The sequence below is a fragment of the Nelumbo nucifera genome, chromosome 1 (assembly GCF_055504915.1).
Source record: "Nelumbo nucifera cultivar China Antique chromosome 1, China Antique-T2T, whole genome shotgun sequence".
NCBI classification, from domain to species: domain Eukaryota; kingdom Viridiplantae; phylum Streptophyta; class Magnoliopsida; order Proteales; family Nelumbonaceae; genus Nelumbo; species Nelumbo nucifera.
In genome coordinates this window covers 175,953,717-175,971,425 of record NC_142649.1, presented here as the reverse complement: position 1 = coordinate 175,971,425, position 17,709 = coordinate 175,953,717, and the positions used below count along the sequence as shown (strand labels likewise).

The 17,709-nt window shown below is 45.0% G+C and overlaps 2 protein-coding genes across 2 annotated transcripts; one reads left to right on the top strand and one right to left on the bottom strand.

Annotated features, from left to right (window-relative positions):
• Positions 1–91: 91 nt before the first annotated feature.
• On the bottom strand, positions 92–2,842 carry LOC104587296 (multicopper oxidase LPR1 homolog 1-like). Its single transcript, XM_088903094.1, has 4 exons — positions 2,691–2,842; positions 2,050–2,332; positions 472–1,932; positions 92–355 (listed from the first exon to the last, which is right to left on the bottom strand). Exons 2-4 carry the CDS (start codon positions 2,293–2,295, stop codon positions 302–304), a joined length of 1,761 nt encoding a protein of 586 aa, XP_088759220.1. The 5' UTR covers positions 2,296–2,332; positions 2,691–2,842; the 3' UTR covers positions 92–301.
• A 5,045-nt stretch (positions 2,843–7,887) lies between these two features.
• Positions 7,888–10,382, top strand: LOC104587283 (multicopper oxidase LPR1 homolog 1-like). Its single transcript, XM_010244827.2, has 3 exons — positions 7,888–8,228; positions 8,710–10,170; positions 10,329–10,382. The coding sequence occupies exons 1-3, from the start codon at positions 7,980–7,982 to the stop codon at positions 10,380–10,382; spliced, it is 1,764 nt and encodes a 587-aa protein (XP_010243129.1). The 5' UTR covers positions 7,888–7,979.
• The last annotated feature ends 7,327 nt before the right edge of the window (positions 10,383–17,709 follow it).

The window sequence follows — 17,709 nt, the reverse complement described above, 5'->3', positions numbered from 1 at the left end:
CGCAATGCGCCATGTCAGCTACATATAATCGACCCATTTTTGGAGTTTTAATAGAAGAGGAATCCATCATACCATTCTTGGAGTTTTAATGGATCAGAAAACTTTATTCCTTAATTTGAATGAATGCAATAAAATACAAAGTTTTTAATACATCTTCAGGCTTCAAAGATACATCTTTAAAAAATTAAAATACTAAAACAACCATATATACTAATATAAAATTTTTACACTTATGAATGAACTGTAACATCAAGAATTGTGGAGAAGAAGACGTTCTCTTATCGTCTTTCTGCAACTCTCTTCAAGCAACCAGCTTCAGTGGTCGTATCATAGCATTGTCCTCATGGTCCAAAATCTGCACAAAATGGAGGAAAAATTGTAACCCATTTATTCATTTTCCATAGTCAATCTGAATTAAAAGTAAAAGGTTAATCTATCTGGTATCTGCTCAAATATAACAGAGAGACTCACATGGCAATGATAGACGAAACCAGGTTCAGCAGTAGCGTCGAACGGGTAAGGAGCTCCAGTGTCAACCAGATTAAATTTGACGACGACTGTAGTTTGGTATCCAGGATCTATCTTCACAGAGTTCTTCCATGTTCTCTCATAAGCAGGGATATCAGCCAGCTTCCCTGTTGCATGGTTCGCCACATTGCACGCCACGGCGTCGTTCTTGGTTGTCATGCAAGCCTTGAACACGTCCAAATTCACCAGCTCTTGCGCCTTCACTGCCTGAAATGAAGCTAAGTGCAGGTGCAATGGGTGATTGTCTCCGGTCAAGTTAATCACCTCCCACACCTCTGTGCTGCCGGATTTTGGTGTCTCCGTTGCCGGATCCTCCAATCGTTTCCCGTTGATGTAGAGATGTGTGGGCGTCCCTGCATTGCTCGTGTACTCGTACATCACGATGTACCTTTTCTGCACTGCACCTTCTGTTGTCGCCGGTAGATAATTCACTAGACTTGCCGGTACTGTTGACCTATCCGGTGGGCCTGCTCGTTTTGGTGCAATTATGAATTTCATCACGTTTCCATTTAGCTGGTCCACGGGTAATCCAGTCGGGTACGGGTATGGGGCATCATTCTTCAAGATGGCCTCGTTAGTTGTAGACGTGGAAAAGTCAACGATCACATCCGCAATCTCCGAAGGGGCCAGGAGTATAGTTTGTGTGTGAACAGGGGAGGGGAGGTATGATGAGTCAGATGCCACCTGGACGAACGGCAGACCATTGGATAACGAGAACCGGAAATATCGTGCATTCGAGGCGTTGATGATCCGAAAACGGTATTTCCTTCTTTGGACACTAAGGTACGGCCAGGCCTTACCGTTAACTACGATGGCATCTCCGAAATATTCCGGTTGCCACTGAGGATGGATTGACGGGTTATTGCCGGTAAAGTTCATGTAAAGGGATCCGTCTGTGGAAAAGCTTCTGTCGAAGACGAACAAGTGCCGGTCAAACTCGGGTCCAGATGGGAGATTTAGGGAAGCATCCAATTTAGGATCACGGATGACGTAGGCGCCAATCAAACCAGCTAGGAGGTTAGCACGTGTCAAACCGAGTGCATGATCATGGTACCAGAGATTGCCAGAGTGTTGGACATTGGGATAAGTGTAGGTCTGTTTAGACCAGGCCGGTCCGGTTTCTTTGAAATTGGAAGTGAACCAGGCAAAGGCGCTGCCGTCGCTCTGTGGCTCGTGGACTCCACCGTGGAGATGGACGACTGTGGGAACACCGCCGTTCTTTGGGATGGCTGTGGGGACGGTTGGGTCCCAGGGGAGTATGTGACTTTGAGGTAGATAATTTTGCCACGTTACGTAGGTAGGTACACCTCGGAGTGTCTCAATTGTGGGACCAGGTACGGTGGCGGTCTGTTGGGACGTCCCGTAGGCAAAGACTGTGGTGGGAGGCAAGTCGCGGTGGAATTTCTGCACAAGAATAGAAACAATAAGTTCTCCACGTCAGCATGCAAAAACATCCGGAGCAGGATTGTTGAGAGGTGATGAATATATATTTCAATATTATATATGTTGTACGTGACGTACCCATTTCTTCTGGTATATGCCGATGGTGAGACGACCAGGGAGAGGAGATCGATAGCGCATGGAATAACCATACAGCTTCGGCAGTTCAGGGAGTTCGTCCACAAACATTTGCAGAGAAGCAGCAACTTGATAAAGAGTTGCTTCGGTTATTGGAGGAGGAGTCTGTGCCGCATGGACAGCTTTGAAGCAAAGTGTGGCGATTAATGGTATGAGAGCTAATAACAACTTACTCATCATGATCCTCATTATCTTGCTCTCCTGATCAATTGTCTCTGCAATTAACCTGTCAAGAAACAACATTATTAATTCAATTGGTCAGTAGGGATGAACTAAAAAAATGAAAGAAACATAAGCCCAAGAGAGTTCAGTTCATGTGAACTCATTTCATGGACCAGAATGAACCACATTGCCCGTGACAGGAAGCCATTGGAACGAACATAAAAATGAATCAAAATTCAACCAGCTTTCAGTGATGTTTCAGTTCTACTTTCTTTGTCTTGGCCAGAACTTGGTCAAATTAATCAGGATTGAGGAATTGGGGATCTGTTCCCCGGCCGTGTCTGGTCTTTGGTATCACGGACTGGGGGAGCAGGTGTAAGACATGCAACAAGAGGCGACAGATTGCCATACATACAACATACCTTTAATTCAACGTACGGAAGAAGAATGTTACAAAGAAGAGAAGAAAGAAAGAGATAGAGAAGAGTAGAAGAAGAAGAAGAAGAAGAAGAAGAGAAGGCGTGTGCCAAGCTCAAGCTTTAATGAAAGTTGATGATGATTGATGAACTGAACATTCCACTTACAACCCTATATATAGCACATACATGGCCCCCAGTTTTCGAAATCTTGTTTCCATCGTTTGAGAAAAGCATGGTTTGAGAGATCCTGTTTTTCAAATTTCACACACCAAAACCGCGTAGCTGATCAATCCAAATTAGGTGTTAGACCAAAGTTAGTCAGAACCAAGTTTGGTATCGAGACGAATTGAACACGAAGCAGAAAACCAAACAACTCATTTGATGCCCTCGTTGTCAATATAATAAATGGATTTAAATATTCTTTTCAGGTGATGACAAGTTCTCAATTCAGATATATCGGTCAAAGAAGGGGAAGAAAGCAAAAACAAAAAGAAAAGAAATCAGTTACTACTAATTCAGATTTGAACTACGAAATGAGAATTGAGAACCATCGCTTTCCCTTGCTGAGTTGATAAATAGATGGTCGGTTAGGTGGCCGATTTGACGTTTTGACTTTGCAAGTTGCGTCTAATTTCTCCGTTTTCCAATACAAAACGAATGTCTTAGAAGCAACTTGAATTCTGTCTCGAAGCCCAAACACTATCGACCGATAACGGGTTCGAGTATTGAATCGACGACCCATTTCTTTCTAAGGATAATCTCTGATTCTGATGGTGATGGATAACAGATTCCTATACTTTTCTTCATCCAACCCACAAGCCTACCAAACAAGTCATTTTAAATTCCTGAAAACCATTTACCAAAATGAATTGTTGAAAACTTTGTTTTCAAATGAATAGTTTCTTCCTTTCAGTCAACACCTGATCTCCTGATATTTTTATAACCATTAGTAGATATATTTTTCAACACGTCAAAAATTCGCTTTGGCTCCCCGCATAGGCGCTCTAGATGCTAGAAATATATAATATTATATTTTAAATAATAATAATAATAATATATTATATATTATAAATATATATTTATATATAGAATGCATATTTATTAATTTATAATATATAAGAAATATATAATATATATATATATATATATATATATATATATATATAAATATATGTATTCAGGTCGATATCTTCAGTATGTAGCAACCGCTCTGTGGAGAGCTAATCCGGGGTAATTAGTTTCTAGCAAACTCATTCCACGTATAATTTGGAATTAGTGCCTGTTTGGGACATTTTTCATGCATGGGCTTCTTACTAAGGTGGGTCTCATATGGAAAACTTTATTTATATTAGGTGAAAAAACCGGGAAACTCAGCACATTGGGTGTAGGGCCTGTAGGCTGAGTCGTATCATAGCATTGCAAGGTGGGTCTCATATGGACATTTTTGGGCCCAAGCACAGCCCACAAAGCCCTAAAATCCAAACCTAACCCACTAGGCTGGGTCGGTGTAGGCTTGGGTTGGACCACCCAAATTGCACTCCTACTCTCTCAGGTGGTCGGGTTATCTGAGATGGAAACCGAAACTGATCCAGTGTTAAGCAAAACCGACCTAGTCGATTTGAGTCAGGTTGAGTCGGTTAGGGTCGGTTTCGGCTCTAAGTTCATCCATGCCCCCTATAGCCACCTAGTTTTCTGGAAATATATTTAAAACTGAAATATGTATTTTAGAAATATATATATAATATATAAACAAAAATATACATACAGATATATTGGAATATATATTTTCTGGAAATATATATCTAACATATTTCATAATATATATTTTTTAGATATAGATATTGGAATATATATTTTCAGATATTTCAGTTTTTAGTTAAGTAGGAACTAAATCGGCTCAGTTCGACTCGATTTTGATTTTCATACAAGAAAACCGAAACCGACCTGAACCATCGGTTTATGAATTTGTACAACCTGAAACCGTCCGGTACTGATGAAAACCCAGCCGACTCTGGTTGGATCGGTCCGGGTTGGTCGATTTGGTCGGGTTGGACCTTCTTATGAACTGCCCTACTATATGTGTACTGAATACTCTATTGTAGACATGATTTTAGAAAAGAATGGCGACATGTCTACAGCCAGCAAGGTGCTGGTCCAACAAGGATCATCTCCCCAGTGTTGGAATTTAATTTGAATGTAATTGGATTCATGTTTGGACTTTCGACCAATATTTCAAAAACCAATTTAAAATCCAAAACGGTTTGGCCCTTGGTTTTTCGGTCAATGGCTTGACCATCTGGCCACGTGTCAATGAATCTATTTGACATATTTTGATGTCGGAACAGTTGATTCTTTGGATGTGGATTGATTCACTTTTCCATGTCAATAGGGTCAGTGGATCCACCGTTTGGATTTTCGGATCGTTGATAAAACAAACATTTTTTTTGCAATGTAAGGGTTTGATGTTAAGAGTCTGGATCTGTTAAGAGTCTGGATCTGTTCCTCACACCAACCTTACGATGCCTCCTAGTTATACATTGGGAATATCTCCTGTATTTTGTGTTGTTATTAAAAGGGAGATGTTTTCAATACATAGTGGGATAGGGTTGTGAAGTCTTAATGGGATTTTCTATTTATTCTTTCTACCCATACTCTATCCATCTTGAATCACAGCCATACATCCCTATCTTGTATTGTGAGATGTGCAGCTGCAGTGCATTAGAGTTTACATTTCCACCCCACAAAGAGCTGCCCCACAATGCCCCACAGCACATTCCCACTGTATATTGAGAACATCTCCCGATGATAGTATCAATCCTGATGATGACATTATTGAGAGATGTTCCCTATATACAACGGGGATGTGATGTGATCTCCAATGCACTACAGGTAAGGTGCGGGTAGAGAAAGTAAATAGGAAATCTGGGTTTGTAAGGTCTGTATGAGGTATACTCCATAAGAAGCAAATTTCCAGCAAGACAACAAAAATGAGTTAGGATCTGCTCCTCGCACCAATCTCACAACATGTACCAGTCATGCATTGAAATATTTCCTATAATTTATATGAATGTGTGTAGGTGTGAGGAACCAGTCGAGATTTCTTACCCACTCTCATTATAGAAAAATTGAATAGGAAATCTGCGTGAGGAAGGCTCTGGGGAGCAGATCTCAATTCCTCGTCATTCTCTCCATCGGGATACACGTGTTAAAGGTAAACTATTTATTACAAACAGACAAACTTTTCTTGCCAATTTTGAACGTGACATCCAAGATCGTCAGCGAAAAAGTGTTCCACAACATGAATGGTCCAATTTATCCTGACCACGTTACATGAGTCAAATTTCAAAGAGCCACTTTTACTACTATCTCTATAACTAAAAGTCTCAGCAACTTTATAAATAACAAGGGCATTGGTTAGATGATAAAAGAGATATTCTTAATGCATAATTCTAATATTTTGTGGGTAAAGATGTGAAACAGCTTATGAGTGTAGCAGATTCGTTGGCCAGTAAGCCCAATACTATTAATGCCCCAGAGTATCAGATAAGGTTAATCGGTCCAACCGGTGAAATTAAACCATGAATCGGTTCACTGCCGGTTCGGTTAGACTCCAAAAGTTTGTGGTAACAAAAACCGATCATATAACTGGTCAAGAAGAATCCCAGTTTTATAAAATTGGTTGATTTTTATTCAAATTTTTGTTAATTAGGAATGACAAAGGGTGGATTCGGGGTGGGGATCATATATCCGTTTTTGATCTTGATTCTGAAATTAACCTTATTCCCGTCCTTGATCCCCGTTAGGGATAAAATTTGTCCTCCATCCCTGATCCCCAACGGGAATAGATTCCCCGCGAGGACCCAAATCCCTGAATCTTTTTAGATAATAGTATTTTTTTTGAAAAATAAATTTATTTAAAATAAATAAATAACTTTAATTATAAATAATGTTTTAAATATATTTTGATATATAGAAATAATATTACAACACATATATTTAATATAAATAACATTTATATATATATAGAATCGGGGTTAGGGTAAGGCGGGGATCTCAATCCCCTTCCCTGACCCCGATCAGAGATACCTATTAATCCATGTCCCTATTTCCACCCCGCCAAAACAATCCCCATCTCCAACTCTATCGAATCGAAGAAGTTGGATCCTATCGGGGATGGGAAAAATTGTCATCTCTATTATTAACATCCAAAGAGCAAAAATTTTGCACTTAATTGTGATAGACATCATATTTCCAACTAAAATTCTCTAAGCAGTCACCTTTAAGATCCCCAGTAGTAAACTAAAACCGAACTTTCATTAAAAAAACTGAACCAACTAAATGGTTTCGCACCTTCTATTCCATATCTATCTAGCTCGTTTTATTTTTCTTTCAAAGATCATAAAAATATTAAATGATAAAATATATGCATGGATATGGAATAGAAGGTCCGAAAACAAGGATACCACTCGTTTGATTTGATGATATCTAATGAAGCTGGTTCGATTGTCCATTATTTAGAATTTCAAGACGAGGCCCTAGCCTAGTAGTATTAATTTGTGCATACTAGATTGATTGGAAGCGCAGAGAATCGAAGTAATCCCGTTGAAAACCCGGCCCCCTAGCTTAGAACCTTAGCCAAGTGGAAATTCAGTTCTGTCGTCAAGTCATCCACCACCTACCAACAAGGCAACAATGAACAATTCCCTTTCAAAGCAAAGACATACTAGAGCGGAACGAACTTTAATTAAAACCATATATTCTTAATCATTAATTAACTTCCCTTGTCGCTAGCTTCCAATTATTTTTTGTTTGCTTTTCCCCTTTCTTTCAGCTATATATATCTAATAATCCAAAACTTGTGTTCAACAGATAAGTCGCTGTTTCATAATCATTTATTATAACCATAACTAATTAAGCAATTAATTTTTTATATGGATTTTTCTTCATTATCAAAATGTTTGACTGAAAGTGGGTAGAGGGTCAATTTGGATAGAAGCACAAGATGACGTCGTTGGTGTTTTGAATTTGAAAACACTATTTCTGTTTTTTTTTTTTATCTTTCTTTCTTAGAGGGAAATTGAAACGAGGGAAGCCCGTTTCGTAAACCTGAGGCCATGTTTGTGCTCTCTCTCTCTATCTATGTATATATAGGGCGATGGCTGTAACCTTTTGACATCATTCATTCCTAAATCCTAATTAATCTTGTGCTCGCCACACGCCTCTTCTCTTCTCTCCTCTTGGTCACACAATTTATTGCGCGCGATACGATTGATCAGTACGACCCAGCTGGAAATGATGAAGATTGATCATCATCAATTGTTGTTCGTCCCTTTAGTACTGTTGATGATTGCAGCAAATTTCTTCAAAGTCCAGGCACAGCAGGGTCCCATAAGTGAAGCAGCAACTCTACGTCAAGTGGCTTCCTCTCTGCAAATGTTCGTGGATGAACTCCCTCAAATGCCCAAAGTCTTTGGTTTTTCAATGCGACACCGCTCACCCGTTCCAGCCCATCTCACCATTGGCATGTTCCAGAAGAAATGGGTACGTATTTTAGCTACTACCATGGTTTTTAAAATCGGACCGGACCAGAGAAAAATCAGAAACCGGTCATGACTGATTCAATTTTGCCTCAGAACAGTAATTTTGGCCAAAAACTATTGATTTGGTCAGCAAATCGCTGACCTAGGTGATTAAACCATTTAAATCATTTAACGGTTTTTGGCCTTTTTTATTTTTTAATTTTTTTGTCAAAACAGTTCATCCATTCGATTTGAATGGTCAGACCATAAAACCACCTGAAAACCGAACCCATGAACCATTCATTATCCCATTCGGTTTTAAAAACCTTGACTACTATTTCCTTTATATATATATATATATATATGATCCAACCATGTGGTTTAATGGGGTGGACCATGGGATATTCATGACTTTCTTACTTGTTCTCAATTCATCAATAAATAATCCTATATATGCATGCATATATTATTGTTAATTAACATTTTCTTCTGGGTTTGTGCAGAAATTCCACCGAGACTTGCCTCCCGCCACAGTTTTTGCTTATGGAAAATCTAAGAAGACCGCCACTGTACCCGGTCCCACTATTGAGACTCTCCAAGGCGTCCCTACTTACGTCACGTGGCAAAATCACCTCCCTCAAAGACACATACTCCCTTGGGATCCAACCGTCCCCACTGCCATTCCCAACAACGGCGGTGTCCCCGCTGTCGTCCATCTCCATGGTGGCGTCCATGAACCACAAAGCGATGGTAGTGCCTTTGCCTGGTTCACCTCCAACTTCAACGAGACCGGACCGGCCTGGTCCAAACCAACCTACACCTACCCTAATGTCCAACACTCCGGAAACCTCTGGTACCATGATCATGCTCTCGGATTGACACGTGCCAATCTCCTAGCAGGCCTGATTGGCGCCTACGTCATCCGTGATCCAAAACTAGATGCCAAACTAAACCTCCCATCCGGACCCGAATTTGACCGACACTTGTTCGTTTTCGATAGGAGCTTTGCAACTGATGGATCCCTTTACATGAACCACACCGGCAATAACCCGTCGATCCACCCTCAGTGGCAGCCAGAGTACTACGGTGATGCCATCGTAGTTAACGGTAAGGCCTGGCCATTCCTCAAGGTTCAGCGGAGGAAGTACCGGTTCAGGATCATCAATGCCTCCAATGCACGATACTTCCGGTTCTCTTTATCGAACCGGCTCGCATTTGTCCAGGTGGGATCCGACTCATCCTACCTACCCTCACCCGTGCGCACACAGAACATATTCTTATCACCATCCGAGATTGCTGACGTTGTAATTGATTTTTCCATTTCAACCACCAACGAGGCCATTTTAACCAATGATGCTCCATACCCATACCCGATCGGTTCGCCCGTGGATGATCTGTGCGGAAACATCATGAAGTTCGTCATTGAACCGGGAAGCCCTAGCCAACCGGACAGATCAAAGATCCCGGCAACTCTAGTAAAGTATCAACCAGCCAGAACAGCCGGTGCAGCGAAAAGAAGGTACATAGTAATGCACGAGTACAGCAGCAACGCCGGCACGCCGACCCATCTCTACATAAACGGCAAAAGATTGGAAGATCCGGCGACGGAGACACCAAAATCCGGCACTACAGAGGTGTGGGAGGTGATCAACCTGACCCCCGATAATCACCCGTTGCACCTTCATTTGGCAATGTTCCAAGCAGTGAAGGTGCAGGAGCTGGTGAACTTGGATGCATTCAAAGCTTGCATGACAACCAAGAACGACGCAGTAGCATGCAATGTGAAGGCCCATGCGACCGGAAAGTTGGTGAAGATACCGGAAAACGAAAGAACATGGAAGAACGCGGTGAAGATAGAGCCTGGATACAAAACAACCATCGTCGTCAAGTTTAATCTAGTGGAAACCGGTGCGCCGTATCCGTTCGACGCTACTGCTCAACCCGGTTTCGTCTACCATTGTCACGTAAGCAAACCGCCTCTTTGATGTTTGATCCTAATTTATGTTGCTCATATTTCATTGATTTCTTTACAAATTAGCGGCCATGGCTCTGTTTCTACATTATCTGATCAGTTATGTTCTCACTTTGTGTGTTCTGCTTTTCTTTTACTTAATTGTTGCAGATCTTGGACCATGAGGATAACGCTATGATACGGCCACTGATGTTGGTTAAGTAATCAATTCGTAGAGTTGGCATGGAGAATACAATATAGAACGTCTAATATGTCTGTTAATTCTATTCCTTGGTTGAAAAATGAAAATTATATTATGTATATATAGAAATTGCAATAAGTGCATAATAATCTAAGTGCACGAGTTTAATTGTATTAATGTTAAAGATGTAAGTTTGGTGTCTGAAGGGGCATCCATATATACTTGTATATTCTATTTGTATTGTATTCATTAAAAGTGGAAATAAAATTCCATTTAATATTGCCGAGGTCATCAACTGTTTAAGAAGTAAGAAACCATAGCCCTGACCGATTAATTATATCACATGTATAATTATAGATGTCAGGTTTAATCGCTTTAAATCTGGCCTATTTTATAAGACTGATTAATATTGGAACTGGTCCATGATGTCCCCTAAACCAGACCTGACCATTGAAGGCTCCAAAGAGTCATATTTGAGACATTCCAAGGTGGTGATCGGATCGGCTGCCCAATGTTCCTCAATACATGCAGGGATGGGCTGTGAATTCACATCTGCGCTCAATTACTACAAGAAAAACAACCAAAGCATGACCGCCGCTAGAGTGATGTCTGAAGATATTTAGACACTGATGCGGCGGTCTAACATAATATACTCGGCGGATTTTGTATTTAGACCAGATTTAAATCGGTATAATCTTACAACGAACCGCTCTAAATGAGAAATGCGGGAAATAAAAAAACTCCCATCTCCCGCGCGGATGCCTGCTTCCTGTTCGACAAGACAAAATGTTCCTGCAAACAGAACCTTGCTATAGAGAAATTTTGACGAAGACGATGATCCTTTTTCTCGAACAAAAAAAAATTAGAGGGATAATCATTGTTCGAATAGATATTGGGAAAGAAATCTAGGGTTACAAGTGGTACCACTTGTCCATTCTTCGCTTTGTTCATTCTTCGCTTGAGGAGGGTTACAAATAGTCAATGGGAAAGAAATCTAGGGTTACAAATAGTCACCGGTGTGTGACTCTATAGTAGCAAACTTTGTTCATTCTTCGCTTGAGGAGGGGGGAAGATACCTTTTGATGAAGGGTGATTTGGCCCGACCTAGCGAAAAGGGGACACGTGGACACGACCTTATCAAGAGATGACAGCTCAGCCTAGCATGATTAGTTCGCAACGATTGAGCTCGGGTATTTGATCACCTCGGTACAGGGTCACCTCGGGACAGTCGCCCTAGCAACGAGGCACCTCGGCATTCAACCTAGTTCGAAACTAAAGAACCGAAGTACCAGCTCGAGACTAACAACCCGAATCGCCACGTAATCGCCTCCCACGTAACCAACTCCAGAGGTCTCTCCAACGGATACCGACTTTTCTGAGATCATGATAAGGACTCATACCGACTCCGCTAGAGTCGGAAGTGGGACGATAAGCCTTATCCATATAGTACTCCTTCGGAAGCGGAACGAACTCTATCTCCACATCCCGGAGATCCTAGAGCTCTTTCGTAAGTCCCACGACTACTCGAGTATATAAAGGCACCTACCCCAACGACACAAGGTACGTGTGATTTTTTTGCTTTCTAGCTCTCTAAATTCCATAAGCTTTTCAGCTCGCATCAGTTTACTAACTTAAGCATCGGAGTGACCTCACCGGGTTAGCCACCCCGGGTTCTCTGATACTTTCTTGTAGATTCACCTAGCTCATCGCCCGATTGGAAGCTAGATCATCCTCCAGCAGGGAGCAGTCAGATCGCACTACATCAATTGGCACCATCAGTGGGAACACGATAAAAAAATCATCCCTTTTACAAGTTATCAACTTTCTGAATCAATGGAGTCTTCCAGTTACGCCACACAGAGCAGCGAGATGAACGTCTCCGAGGGGCAACCTCAACTTCCTTCAGTGTGCATTGGCTAGTTCACCATTCCGCTTAGTGCGGCTGGGGTTCCAACACTGACCATGCCACCAAATACCACACAAGTGAAATAGTGAATGCCCCACTTCCCCTAGTGGTAGGCGCAACCTTCTCTGAGTCGTCTGTAGTTCCCCCCGGAGTTGGACAGTCATAGTTCGACGACCTGGGGCAGTGTGAGTGGGCCATCCAGGTCCAAATGCAGCAGGTCCAGCAGTACCAGCAATACATGCTCTACCAGCAGTACTAGCAGCACTTCCCCTCACTGTCGTAGAGCCAACAGCCGGTTCCACCTCGGCACCCGGAGGCCCAACAAAATTAGAATAGACCACCTCGCGTGAACCAGAGCATTCGATCTCCCCATCGAGGCGAAGAAACCTCCCAAGTCCCAGTTCCTCTTAGGAGTCAGGTCTCACCTTGCGGGAGGGGAGACAGTCAAGTCACTCCACTTGCCTCGCAAGGGAACCTCGGAAACAGATATGGAGATACCCAACCTAACAGGGCCAATCTTCCTCGGCAGTTGTAGCAAGGTGGAGGTGGGTCCCTCGCAGGTAGCCGGTTCGGAGTTCTGTGTACGAACTCAAAGCAAGACCTCTCCATCCGTGACAACCAGCCCTAGAATTCCACGAGGAACCAGGAGTTACCTCGCGGCAGAACAGTACCAGAGCATACTGAGATCAGTAGCACTAGTGTCGAGCCGATCAAGAAGCAACAACAAAGGCATCGCAAGGCACGCCATACTTCAGCCCAAAACAACCAACCAGTGAGACCAAACCAACAAGAACAGGCTAAGGTTTAGGAGGAGGCAAGCTCGGTAGCTACAAAGGTGGACCCTCCCCTACTTTCCGAGTCGTCTCCCCTATCTCCTGAGCTCTTGGCGACCCCGATGCCTAAAGATTTTAAAATGCCTCCCTTGGACATGTATGACAGGTCTTTTGACCCTAATGGCCATGTGGATTCCTTCCAGTCCCAGATGCACCTAGCTGGGGCTAACAAGTCCTGCATGTGCGTAGCTTTCCCCACTACTTTCAAGGGAGTAGTTTGGACATGGTATTAGAACCTCGCATCGGGATCGATCAAGAGCTGGTTACAGTTCATGGAGTTATTTACCTCGCACATCCTCACCAGCAAGAAGTGCCCGAAGCCGCATGAGAGTCTCCTCAGCGTAGTTCAGAGAGAAGGGGAGTCAATTAGAAGCTACATCAAACGCTTCAACGACACCTGCCTGGAGATTCCCGACCTAGACCCGGCGGTAAGACTCACAGCAGCCAAGAAAGGTGATGGAGGGTGATTTGGCCCGACCTCGCAGCACGGGTACAATTGAGCGTGAAATTGCTCAAACAGTGACTCAGCGCAACTGACATAACTGCAACTCGGGGGGAGCGTCTCACCGAGTTGAGCTCGGCAACTGGGCGGATAAACTACTCGCCAGAAGCCGTCTTGCATGCATCTCCTCCCTGGGGTAAAGGCACTTCGGGGTGCCCCGAGGTCGGGGTACCCTGACCTTTCTCGATACCCGAGCTCCTCCCGATGGACTTTGGGCCACTCCCCGACGGGAGCTCACCGACCCACCTCTAGACACCCTAGGGTGAAAACACTTCGGGCCAGATAGCTCGGCATAGCTTGCCACAGGCAGCTCGCCGCCTAAGGGATAGCTCGGCACAGGGTAACTCGCGAAAGGGTAGTTCGGCGTACCGCCAAAAGATCTCCTGCCCGACCACTGTACCCGACAAACCTGGGGACAACAGCCATGTCCCTCGTCAGACATCGTCGCACCCGCCACCTTTAAAAGGTGCCTTACACCTGACAGGCATGTACCCTACGACGACCGCCCCGCGCGTGCCACCTCAGCTTTGCCTGTAATGGCTGTGGCAGACTGACAGTGGCGGTTATACCTACCCTGTCAGAAGCCAGAGAGCCTGATACAACAGAATTTTGTTATAAGGGGCTTATTCTCAAGGAACAAGGTATCTTCGAACCACTTGCGCAATCTGCACTCTTAGCCTTTGTCTTTCCTTTGCTTCTCACACAGAATACTGACTTAATCGTCAGAGCGTTCCCGCCGGGCAAACCCCTCGGGAATTCTTCTTCTTCCTCCTCGTTTCAGGTACCTCTCAGGAGCCACGTGAGTGCTAGCTAGGAGTGACCGGATCACGCGACATCAATTGGCACCGTTTGTGGGAAGCGCTTTGAAAAGCCTTTCTCCAAACTTTCACGTCTCTTTACTCTCCAGAAACTCAACACTCATGGCTTCCTCTAGCTACATTGGACGAAGCACAGAGATGGATAACTCCAGGGAACAACCCCAGTTTCCTACTGTCCTCATTGGATAGTTCACCGTCCCTCTCTCGGCGAATGGAATCCCCAGCTTGAATGTGCCTCTTGCAGTGGCACCTGTCGTCGCGCCGCTCTGGAGGACTTGATGCAGTGCATGCGGACCATGAAGGCCCAAATGCAATAGTTCCAACAATTTCAGCTCTATCAACAACATGTGCTGCACCAGGTCTCCCACTATCAATATCAGCAGCACTTTCCCCAGTTACCTCAACCTCAGCTTCAGCAATCGCAGCTTCCCCCTTGGCACGCAGTCTCGCAGCGAGCTAGGTCTCACCGTCAGGAGGAGCACCCATCTCGCCAAGGAGAGGCCCCCCAGAACCCTCCAAGGAGCCAGGCCTCCTCCCGTGGTAGACAAGAAAGATCGGCCGCTCCGACCTCACCATGGGCACTCAGGTCGGGAGGACCTCAGCTCGCCAGGCCCACGCCGCCTCAGCCCTCAAGGCCTGGTACCCCGTTCATGGAAAACCGATTTGAAATCCTGGGTACAAGCTCCAAGCAGGAGCTCTCTGTCCGTAGCCATCACCGGCGGCCTGAGCTGCTTCCTGCACACACCATTCCTGACAGTACAGAAGTGAGCAGCACAAATGCCGAGCCTGCCAAGAAGCAGATACGCCGCCGCCGAGCTCGCCGATCTGCCACCCACGACCTACCCAAGCTCAGAGGCAAAGAAGAGGTAAGCTCAGGCGAGGTCAAGGCACCCATCCTTTCAGTTCAATCCCCCTATCTCCCGAGCTCCCAGCAGTCCCAATGCCTAAAGATTTCAAACTCCCCCTCTTGATAAGTACGACGGGTCATTCGACCCAAATGATCACATAGATGCCTTCCAGTCGCAGATGCACCTAGCAAGAGCAAGTGAGTCGTGCATGTGCATAGCCTTCTCCACCACTTTCAAAGGAGTAGCCCGCACATGGTACCGGAACCTAGCGCCCGGATCAATAAGAAGTTGGGTGCAGTTCGCGCAGGCTTTCACGTCCCACTTTGTTACTAGTAAGCAGTGCCCGCGAACTGAAGAAAGCCTCCTCAACATAGTGCAGAGAGAAGGAGAATCCATCTGGGGCTACGTCAAGCGGTTCAACGATGCTTGCATGCAGATACCACGCCTGAACCCCGCCATGCGCCTCACAGCAGCTGAAAGGCATGACGCACAAAGAGTTCAAATGGCACATGGTCGTTAACCAATTAGCGACCATAACTGACTTTCTTAAACTCACGGACAAGTTCATAGCCACCGAAGAGGAGATCAACCAGAAGGGCGAGAGCGTGCCCAAAAAGAGGAAGAGGGAAGGAGAGTCTTCCAGCCAAGGGGACAGCCGAAAGAAAAAGGATGCAGCTCGGGGGGCAAAGCCAGGTCAGTTGTTTCGAGCTCCTGCTGCGGACCGAACTGATTACACCCCACTGAACACGAAGCGGGCCGAAATCCTGATGGCAATCAAGGACGCTCCGTATGTGAAGTGGCCACCCCATTTGAGGGTAAATCCCAATGAGAAAAATAAGAATCTATATTGTAGCTTTCACAAAGATCACGGTCATAGTACCGAAAATTGTAAAAATCTCCGCGACGAGATTGAAGAACTCATCTGTCGTGGATATTTAAGAAAATTTGTACAAAACAAAAACAATAATAATAAAGCAGGTCGGCAAGGGAAGCACGGTAAGGATGCTCCAGAGTTCAGCAGCAGGCCGGCCGAGCAGTCATAGAGGTAGCCTCCGGAAGAGACGCAGGTCCGGGGCACCATCCACGTTATAGTGGGAGGTTCGATCGTCGTGGGTTGCACTTCAGCAGCAGCTCAGACGTCAGTTCATGAAGCCGCCCAGGAAGAACGGAATCCTCCGAAGCGGCCGAGGACAGAAGAGCCAATTTTCTTCACAGAAGATGATGCGCGAGGGGTCCACTACCCCCACGATGACGCACTTGTGATAAAGCTGAGGATCAATGACTTTGAGGTCAGGCACATACTCGTTGACTCAGGCAGCTCGACAGATATCCTCTTCAAAGCTGCGTTCGACCAGCGTCAGTTGCTGAAAAGTGACTTGAAACTTGCGGACACTCCTTTTGGTGGGCTTCAGCGGAGATGAAGTCCGGCCCCTTGGAAAAATAACAGTACCTGTGAAAGTTGGCACATGGCCCTACGTAGTCAGGCTCAACCACGACTTCTTGGTGGTCACGACCCCCTCCTCATACAATGTCATAATAGCTCGGCCGATCACCCATATCCTACGGGCAGTGGTCTCCACTTACCATTTGGCAATGAAGTTCCCTACAGACTTCGGTGTGGGGGTAGCGTGGGGCGACCAGCTCGAGTCCCGCAAGTGCTATGTCATCGCCCTGAAGGGAAAGACCAAGGTGGCTGACGACCTCAAACTGGAGCGGCCTACGGAGCAAGGCGAAGAACGAGCCGCGCCCACGGAAGAAACAGTCGCAGTTCCGACCTCGGCAGCAGACCCAACTCGGACGCTTTAGATCGGTGCTTCTGTCCAAGAACATTTATGATCCAAACTAGAAAGTTTCTTACTTCAAAATTTGGATATTTTTGCATGGTCCACGGTAGAGATGCCCGGTATAGTCCCCGACCTTATAACACACAAGCTGAATACTGATCTTGTAGTTAGGCCCGTTAGACAGAAGAAACGCAACCTAGCCCCAGAGCGGTGGAAAGCGGTCGACGAGGAGGTCGAGAAGCTCCTCGCAGCTGACTTCATAAGAGAAGTCCATTACCCGAGCTAGGTAGCCAACCCCGTCCTGGTAAGGAAGGCCAACGGCAAGTGGCGCATGTGCGTCGACTACACCGACCTAAACCGGGCTTGCCCAAAAGACTACTTCCCGCTCCCCAGAATTGACCGCTTGGTGGACGCAACCTCAGGGCACAAGTTGCTAAGTTTCTTAGACGCCTATTCGGGTTATAACCAAATCAAGATGGACCTGGCGGACGAAGAGAAGGATGCCTTCATCACGGAGTTCGGTCTATACTGTTACAAGGTTATGCCCTTCGGGTTGAAAAACGCAGGGGCAACCTTTCAAAGGCTTGTAAATAAGTTGTTTGCGCCATTAATTGGTAGAAAAGTAGAATGCTATGTAGACGACATGGTCGTCAAAACTC